Source organism: Malus domestica, chromosome 10 (assembly GCF_042453785.1).
Source record: "Malus domestica chromosome 10, GDT2T_hap1".
Taxonomy (NCBI): Eukaryota; Viridiplantae; Streptophyta; class Magnoliopsida; order Rosales; family Rosaceae; genus Malus; species Malus domestica.
This window is the reverse complement of record NC_091670.1, coordinates 5,440,746-5,450,526: the sequence shown is the minus strand read 5'-3', so window position 1 is coordinate 5,450,526 and position 9,781 is coordinate 5,440,746. Positions and strand designations below refer to the sequence as shown.

At 33.7% G+C, this 9,781-nt stretch overlaps 2 protein-coding genes across 2 annotated transcripts; both read left to right on the top strand.

The window, feature by feature from the left end:
• The first annotated feature begins 792 nt into the window (after positions 1-792).
• LOC103407385 (putative laccase-9) lies at positions 793-7,865 on the top strand. The gene is made up of 7 exons (XM_070806759.1): positions 793-1,125; positions 1,368-1,519; positions 2,211-2,455; positions 4,018-4,143; positions 5,833-6,424; positions 7,003-7,358; positions 7,570-7,865. Exons 1-7 carry the CDS (start codon positions 1,027-1,029, stop codon positions 7,707-7,709), a joined length of 1,710 nt encoding a protein of 569 aa, XP_070662860.1. The 5' UTR covers positions 793-1,026; the 3' UTR covers positions 7,710-7,865.
• A 955-nt stretch (positions 7,866-8,820) lies between these two features.
• LOC114823381 (putative laccase-16) lies at positions 8,821-9,454 on the top strand. The gene is made up of 2 exons (XM_029098887.2): positions 8,821-9,058; positions 9,315-9,454. Exons 1-2 carry the CDS (start codon positions 8,821-8,823, stop codon positions 9,452-9,454), a joined length of 378 nt encoding a protein of 125 aa, XP_028954720.1.
• Positions 9,455-9,781: the final 327 nt, after the last annotated feature.

The following is a 9,781-nucleotide window of genomic DNA, read 5'->3' as shown; positions in this document are numbered from 1 at the left end:
TTGAAAAAAGTATACAAATTATATTACAAGGATTGAAACAATATTGTCCATATGTATAGAAAGCCAGAAGACAAAAGTTGAATTATTCATGATTCCAAAATACTCTTCTATAACTAGGATTTTAAAATAAAACAATTTGATTTTTTTTTTAAATCTAAACTAACAAAACAAAACCACCCACGGAGAGGCTAGTTTTTTCATTTATTTCTTAAATTTTTTTAAATAAGAAATATTTAAAAAATAAAAAGGAATAAAAATTATTAGTAAATAATAAGATGTAAAAGAACAAAGCGCGCTACAAAAGGCAAGTACTAAGGAATGGAACCGAGAAAAAAAAGAAGGAAAAAAGATGTTCTTAGATCATTAACTTCGTGCAACACCAGGGGTAACGTATTTACCTGTCACTATCCTAGTTATTTGATTTGGCATTTACTGGACTATTGTTAGTCTTGTTTGTGTGTCATATCACTTTTAGGTTGATATGGAAAATGGAGGAGGACTCTCTCTCATCTTAATCTCTCATTCTCGTCCCTCCTACTTGAAATGTTACGATTGAGTCATATTAACATCTTATATCGATCTTTTTATAAAGAAAACAAGACAAAAAGCACAAAGTGAGAGGAGAAGAAAGAAGAAGATATGAATAGGAGGGGAGAGAATTATACTTATACATGACCTATTTTGTGCGGAATTCAAGTATTAGTGCCTATACGAAGTACCAACAAAACATAATTGCATTGATTTAGCACCTATGTTTTCCTTTAGTTCGTTTTATACTTCGTGTGTTTGTGGTTTTTTTTTCTTTTTTCGTTTGTTTGTTTGTTAGGTGCGTAATGTGAAATGTTCAATCAAGTGGAAAAATAAAAAAGTGGGAGGGAGTCGTGTCTACTAATCAAAGAAGCAACTAATTGCTACGAAGTCTTATTCTATAAATTGCAGTCGAGCGGAGATCCAACTCGCACAACATCTCAAGGGCGACCTGAAGGACACAGGGTGGGAAGTTAGTTTTCAGACAAACATCTGAAAATGGGGGACTATAACAACATGGGTTTCCTGGTCTTAGCTCTTGTAGGGTTTATGTTCCTGAGCAAGGCTAATGGCGCTATCCATTATTATGATTTCGTTGTAAGTGCTTGCTACATATACTGCATGCCAACTTGTCTTTATATTGAGAGGTCATACATTTCATTATAGTAGAGGCTGAGTTCGAATATCATTTGCCCTATTGTCTCACCCTTACTGCAAATAATTTGGGAACGTTTTTTATTTTTGGTTTCAACTCTTGTGATGAATATATAACATCGGATCTTTTCTGGGTATTTCACTCATCGTGAATGTGTTATTGGCTTGTTGCTGATATTTCGCAGCTGCAAGAAACAAATTTTACAAGGCTTTGTAGCACAAAGAGCATTTTAACTGTGAATGGAACTCTTCCGGGACCAACCATCACTGTTAACAGAGGAGACACCGCTTTTGTCAATGTTCACAACCAAGGATATTACGGTCTCACTGTTCACTGGTAATCTTCGCTCGCAGCCTCCCCTAATCGTAGCCCATGGCGAGCTCTATGTGTGAGTGCGTGCTTGTTTTTTTGACATTGACCAAGAGTCATTGTAATTGAAAGATAGAAAGCTTAGCTTGGAATATACTTACCAAAAAAGAAAAAGAATGATGAATAATAAGCTCGGTGGAAAAATCATAGTAATTATTGACAGCTATAGCTAGCTAAGAGCGTTTTTAAGTTAGATCGATTGAGGCTAATGAATACTGAGTAGCATTCCTTTTCAAACACAGAGAGAGACAGAGAGAGACAGAGAGAGAGGAGTTTTTGAAAAATTTAGAGCCTGAACAACTAATTAGTACGGTTGCACAATGATATTTCTCTTAATTTGTAAGTGATAAATTTTATGTTCAGATCTCGTAAATAGCAAGTTGGATGGTATTTTATTTCTCCACCAGTTAATGTAAACATATTGTTCCATAGAAAATAAAAAGACTGAAGCAATGGATGTGAAGGAACACCTTAAATTTGCGTCTTCTGACTTTTGTATACGTTAGGTGAATTCCCATCAATAGCTTTAGTGCATGTGTGTATTGTTGTGCATCCCCGTAAAGGAAATTGTATATGCTTATGGCTTTTAGCTTGGTTTGTTTTTGTTTTATAAGTAAACACATAATTCACTGCTCAATTTGTTGTTTAATTTGTATAGGCATGGAGTGAAGAACCCAAGAAATCCATGGTCCGATGGACCTGAAAACATCACTCAGTGCCCTATTCAACCAGGAACAAACTTTACGTACGAAGTTATATTCTCCAATGAAGAAGGAACATTATGGTGGCATGCTCATAGTGACTGGACACGCGCCACCGTCCATGGTGCAATTGTTATTCTACCGGCTGCCGGCACCACTTATCCATTTCCAACACCAGATGCACAAGAAACAGTTATTCTAGGTACTTTCATTAGTTTCATATCTATTAATTCTTTAACTATTTAGTTATAACCATATTACTATTAGGCACATAAAATCATGGATATCATATTTAACAATACAAGCAATTACTTAATATATGCACCATCTAACGGTCAAATATGATGTTTTTCATTTTTAGTTGCATAAATGACCATTAAATAATGAATGTAATACATAAATACATATACCTTACCATATCTTATTTTTAATATAAGTGAATCTGAAATACAATACTCGAGAACATCTCAAATTATGGAAGTGATTAGTTTTATATGCTAAATAACTTAATGAATGTTAAATGAAAAGATTTTATTTATTTTCCAACCTCATCGTTACTTTTGGTATGTACTTTATGGTTTGGTGGATAAGTAGTCACCAGAGCTACCAGGTCCCATCATTTTTGTTATAGAATATCACATGATTCGAAGAATGACGTAATGGGGATTTAGATGTAACACGCGCACTGTTTATTCCATAGATCCTTTTAAAAGAGGAAAACATTTAATTGTGATAAGAACACAAGTAGTATAACACTTGTTTTAATAGAGGTGGTAAAAATTTTCATATTTTATGTTATTAACTTTTTAGCACACATATCCCACAATTTATATAGTGACACGTGATATATCATCTCGTGTACTGGTCACACTGAAAAATCTCTTCCAAAAGAGAGACTCATTGTTTTTCTTTATAGGGATATGCTATCCACACACTTCTTTTTACTTTTCACACATCATTTGTTAATTTCTATCCGTTAATCTTCTTTAATTCATTTGATCCGACGATCGAAAATTAAAAAGATATGTAAGAAGTAAAAAAAAAGTTTATGGATATCACACCCTTTTTTTATATTCATCGTTGTAAAGGCATCATTCTAATTTTTTTTTTTTTTTTTTTTTTGGCTAGAAAACATCCAAAAGTCGTTAATTGTAGTCTTTCTTCCGGATATACGAAAGATATCCGAAAAATATCTTCCGGATCATTCTAATAACTTTAAAATATATTATAAGCAGAATAGCATATTATTTGTCTATCTTCGGGATATACGAAAAATATCTTCATAATATATGTAAAACAAAAACTAGAAAAGTCTCTTATTAGTGTTTTTGTGGTGTCATATAAAGAATCTAAATTGTCAGTATTTCAATATTAGCGTAAACTTATTATGCGTGATGTGGACTGAGAATTTAAAAGACAAAAAATGTTGTATTTTGAAACTCTGGAACGCATGCCCTTTCCCTTTTTGCAAGTTTGCATATTGCGTAAAGGGTAATGTTAGGTAGATAAATTTTTTTAATTTAAATTTGTAAACCAAATAATATGTCATCAATAGAAAATAAACACATTAATAAACATTTAAATAATAATCTAATTATAAAAAACCAACTTCGTATTTTGCAAAAGATAAACAACTATTGTGGCCTTGTGGTGCAAAAGAATTACATCGTACAATTGTACCATTGGATTTATTGTAGAGTACGTAAATTATAAATATTAAATTGTACATGTATATACGTTAAAACTAAGTATTTAACTTGGCAGGATCATGGTTTAAGGGAGATGTGATGGAAATAATAGAAGAGGCTCTCGCAAAAGGTGGCGATCCAAATGTTTCAGATGCCTTCACAATTAACGGACAACCCGGAGATTTGTATAGTTGTTCCAATGGTAAGACTAATTAAAGATCCAATTAACCTAATCTAGTTCAATAATATACAACGATCAGCGTGAACGATGGAGACTAGAGGGTATATTTTCATTTTTGTCAAAGACTAAAAGGTGTCTATGTAATAGAATAACATACAAAGAAAGGGATGGGTTTTGGCTTTTCTGACTTGCAATTTAGTTTAGTGTTTGTTTGTTTGTTTTTTTTTTTTTTTGAACAAATGATATTATCTACATTAAGAAGAATGAGGTGGGTTTAGCCTCATAATGGACTAGTAATAATGTAGTTCAAATTTGCTTTTGACGAGAATCGAGTCTAACATCTCTCACTTACAAGTGAAGAGAAACACTACTAGACTATGATACCAAGTGTCTCGACTTGTAGTATAGTTAGCAAAACTGAGTTGGAAGAAAACGATGAAAAATCACTATTCAAACTTTTTTTCTATTACGAAACTACTATTCATATTCGTTTTCCTTGTTTACGTTGAAGGGTTGTCAACTACAATGATTTCTTAGGTATTACTGAGTTGTTCGAGCTGTATTTAACATCTTTGCTTGGTCAATAAAACCATATTATAAAAAAGAATATCAAATTTCTTAAAAACTTAAGAGACATTTTTTTTTTATTTCGTACATATATATATATATGTATATGTATATGTATATGTATATGTGTGTGTGTGTGTGTCTATGTGTGTGTAAGCACTTTAAGGAACATTTTTTTTTTTATTTCGTACATATATATATGTATATGTGTGTGTGTGTGTGTGTCTATGTGTGTGTAAGCACTTTAAGGAACATTTTTTTTTTATTTCGTACATATATATATATATATATATATGTATATGTATATGTATATGTATATGTATGTGTGTGTGTGTGTGTGTGTGTAAGCACTTTAAGGATAGGGATCTTCAAATTAAAAAAAAAAAAAAAAAGGAATTAGTTATGGGGTCCACTTCACATCAAACTTCAACGATCCGAATCATGTATTTTGTAAATCTTGATTCATAAATCATTCTTGTAAAAATTCAATTTAATCTAAAATCGTTGCCTATTTAATTATCACGATAAAATTTCAATGTTTATTAGGAAACAAAGTATTCGTCAATTTCTTTGAACTCAATTAAAAACCTTAAATATTTCCATTTGACTAATATTTTGCAAGAATGATCTATGAGTTGCACGTTAAAAAATAGACGGTTTGGATATTTAAAGTTAAATGTAATGTGGGCCCAAAAGCTAATCCTATTTTTATTAAAAATATGGAGATCCATTCCTTTAAATGCTTCCTCTATATATATATATATGCATTGCATGAAAAGTAAGTTTAGCTTTTTCTATTTTTATTAAAAAGATGGAGATCCCTTCCTTTAAATACTTCCTCTATATATATATATATGCATTGCATGAAAAGTAAGTTTAGCTTTTTTTGGTCTGTGCAAGTAAATTTAAGCCATAAACTCTCTACGCCAAGTTAATTATTCAAATGTAAGAATAAGTCATCTCATAAATAGTCTCTAAACTCCAAATACGTACAAACAGCTGATATAGTATTATGTGTTTTGATTCCTTCTAAACAGAAATTGTTTCTGCAACCAACCGAAAGTTTCACAAGAATCATCTGTTAGGGTTTGTAGTGATTTGTGTAAAACAAGCATTAATTAATGGATTTTGTGTTGCATGCAGAGACAACATACCGATGGATGGTTGATTACGGTAAGACCTATCTTCTCCGGGTAATCAACGCCGTGATGAACGAAGAACAGTTCTTCGCCATCGCGAACCACACCCTCACAGTCGTAGCACAAGATGCTTCATACATAAAACCTATAACCACCACTTACATCATGATAACTCCAGGCCAAACCATGGACATTTTAGTCACCGCAAACCAACCTCCCAGCCAGTATTACATGGCTTCTCATTCTTTTATGGATGGAACTAATGTTGCACATCACAACGGCACCACCAGTGCAATTGTTCAATATAACGGCAACTACAGCACCCCATCAATCACTCCCCTTCCAACTCTTCCGGCTGAAGCCAATATAACTGCTGCTGATAACTTCACTAAGCAAGTCAGGGCCTTGGCAAGCGAAGAGCACCCTATTGATGTCCCACTTGAAATTCATTCCAGGATCTTTATAGCTATTGCAATCAATGAAAGAATTTGTGCTAATTCTTCATGTGAAGGCCCGGATAATAATGCACTCTCTGCAAGCTTAAACAATATCAGTTTCGTGATTCCATCTGTTGATGTACTGCAAGCATACTATCGGTACGTACAATATTTTTCTTCAATAAAACAATTATTGGTGATTTTAATATTTCTATTATGATGGTTACTTTTGCCATTTCAATTATGATAGTTGCTAATTCTACTATTTTTATTGCTAGTATGGGCTGCATCTTGAAATCCTAATTGCCATGGTTCCGTTGCATCATCTCTTTCTCTTTCTCCCCCATTTCTCATTTTGTTGGTACAAATCACATTGTGTATCATTCGAAGTGTTAAAATAATGGTAGACATGGTTCATATTTTTCAATTTTAGGGTATATTAATAGAAAACATATTTATGTGTTATAATTTGAATGAAATGTAACGTCACATGACTACGTTCCAAGTATACCAAAAAACTACAATGATCCCCTTGTATTTGCAATTTGAATGATAGTTTATACTTTTGTAATTTTATAGTGTGCCATGGAGTCTAAATTAATTATATTTTGATCAAAGATTGATGGAAGTAACTGGTCTCATTAGAAATGGTGAAACACCAAAGTATAACTCCAATATTTATCAATTAACCTTATTTATTCCCAAGAAAAAAACTTGACCTTACTTCGTTTGTACAGGGGAAATAACAATGGAGTTTACAGTTCCAATTTCCCGGACAATCCGCCTAATCCTTACAACTACACTGGAAACGTGACTAGCAGCACAATATATTCGGACTTTGGGACGAGGGTGAGGATGATTGAATATGGTGAAGGAGTTGAGATCATCTTCCAAGGAACCAACATCATCGCAGCTGAGAACCATCCAATGCATCTCCATGGTTTCAGCTTCTATTTGGTCGGAACTGGTTACGGAAATTTTGACAATACAACATCACCCAAGACCTACAATTTGGTTGATCCCCCAGAAGTAAACACCATTGGAGTTCCAAAGAATGGATGGGCAACCATCAGGTTTAAAGCCGATAATCCTGGTAAGTTCTATCATTTTGAGTGTAACCGTTACAACGTCACATGCATGGTCTCTCTACTGGGGAACGACCATATTTTATAGCACAATACTAAATACTCAAAATTTTATAATATGGTTGGGTTGGTAATACATATTGTGATAGTATCACTCTCTTAGTTTTATAGCTACCAAAGTAACGTGCGTTACATGTTGAATTGATTATGATTTTGCAGGAGTATGGTTTATGCATTGTCATTTGGAAAGACATACCAGCTGGGGAATGGATACTGTGCTCATAGTTAGGAATGGAAATACCACAGAAACCAGCATCCGCCCTCCGCCTGCTTATATGCCTCCTTGTTCCAATTCTTAGATATTTCTTTGGTTTGGAAGTTCCAGAATGTTGTCTGTGGATTTCTAATTAAGAATTGTAAGATTCAAGTATTTGCCTTTGAGTGACTATATATGTTTGTCTTCATCCTGAAATAAGCCTGATTTATGAATTATGATCAATCTTTCCACGCAAAAAGCTCGTTCCAAAAGTAAATGTGACATCTTAAAGAGCTACATGGCTTTCATTCTTATGCAGTACCAGCCCAATATGCTAGCAACCATCTCATTTAAACATTTTTCATTCTATCTTTTCGGCTTGAATTAATCTTCATCTTGCAATGTTGCTTGATGATCAGATCAGCCTACTTTTTAGACCACATATTAAAGATTAATTTTGCAAAGAATCAACCGAATCAAAAAATCGTTTGATTTAACTGTTCGGCTAACGCTATCAAAATCTCAGCGTCTAAGTTAGAAACATGGTCTGTCTATTTATTGAATAACCAATAGATGACTAATGGCTTCAGATCTAGTTTCATTGTTTCATAGATGATCTTTAAAGGATGATGTAAAGGTAGAATGTGGTAGAAATTTATGCCCCATTCTTCTTGATGAAAATGTACTTACAAAACAATCAACATCTTTGATCAAAGACCAAAGCCTTCCATGCCCACGAGTAGTGGGGAGGAGGGGGGAGGTTTGGTCAATGGACCTCCGATGACTGAGTTAGTTCCTCTAAAAATAGTGTATTTGAATGAAATAGTAATGTCGCATGACTGCGTTCCGAGTGCACCAAAAAATTACAATGGTCCCCTTGTAGTTGCAATTTGAATGATAGTTATGCTTTTGTACCTTTATAATGTGCCATGAAGTCTAAATTAATTATATTCTGATCAAAGATTGATGGAAGTAACTAGTCTCATAAGAAATGGAGAAACACCAAAGCATAACTCCAATATTTATCAATTAACGTTTTGATTAATTAACCTTATTTATTCCCATGAAAAAACTTGACCTTACTTCGTTTGTACAGGGGAAATAACAATGGAGTTTAAATTTCTAATTTCCCGGACAATCCGCCTAATCCTTACAACTACACTGGAGACGTGACTAGCAGCACAATATATTCGGACTTTGGGACGAGGGTGAGGATGATCGAATATGGTGAAGGAGTTGAGATCATCTTCCAAGGAACCAACATCATCACACCTGAGAACCATCCAATGCATCTGCATGGTTTCAGCTTCTATTTGGTTGGAACTGGTTCTGGAAATTTTAACAGTACAACATCACCCAAGACCTACAATTTGGTTGATCCCCCAGAAGTTAACACCATTGGAGTTCCAAAGAATGGATGGGCAACCATCAGGTTTAAAGCCGATAATCCTGGTAAGTTATATAATTTTGAGTGTACCCGTTACAACGTCACATGCATGGTCTCTCTACTAGGGAAAGACCATATTTTATAGTCTAATACTAATAATAAATATTCAAAATTTTATAATATGGTTGGGTTGGTAATACATATTGTGATATTATCATTCTCTTAGTTTTATAGCTACCAAAGTAACGTGCGTTGTATGTATGAGGTATTAAGGTGATTAATTATGAGCGACCACGAAACTAATTGATTATGATTTTGCAGGAGTATGGTTTATGCATTGCCATTTGGAAAGACATACCAGCTGGGGAATGGATACTGTGCTCATAGTTAGGAATGGAAATACCACAGAAACCAGCATTCGCCCACCGCCTGCTCATATGCCTCCTTGCTCCAAGTCTTAGATATTTGGACTTTATTTTTTCTTTCTTTTCTATTATCGATCTCCATTTAGAATTTTGTATTAATTATGATTTGTGGGAATAATTGTAAGATTCGAGTATTTGCCTTTGAGTGATTATATATGTTTGTCTTCATCCTGAAATAGTTAAGGTAGTTTAACTGCTTAAGCCTGATTTATGAATTATGATCAATCTTTCCACGCAAAAAGCTCGTTCCAAAATTAAAGTGACATCTTAAAGAGCTACATGGCTCTCATTCTTATACAGTACTAGCCCAATATGCTAGCAACCATCTCATTTAAACCCTTACGTTCTATCTTTTCGGCTTTC

Excerpts from the sequence above, each read along its gene's own strand:
- LOC103407385 (XM_070806759.1), top strand. The coding sequence starts at position 1,027 with ATGGGGGACTATAACAACATGGGTTTCCTGGTCTTAGCTCTTGTAGGG. Across the intron at positions 1,520-2,210 it reads TACGGTCTCACTGTTCACTG|GCATGGAGTGAAGAACCCAA; the intron begins GTAATCTTCGCT and ends TAATTTGTATAG. Across the intron at positions 2,456-4,017 it reads ACAAGAAACAGTTATTCTAG|GATCATGGTTTAAGGGAGAT; the intron begins GTACTTTCATTA and ends TTAACTTGGCAG.
- LOC114823381 (XM_029098887.2), top strand. The coding sequence starts at position 8,821 with ATGATCGAATATGGTGAAGGAGTTGAGATCATCTTCCAAGGAACCAAC. Across the intron at positions 9,059-9,314 it reads GTTTAAAGCCGATAATCCTG|GAGTATGGTTTATGCATTGC; the intron begins GTAAGTTATATA and ends ATGATTTTGCAG.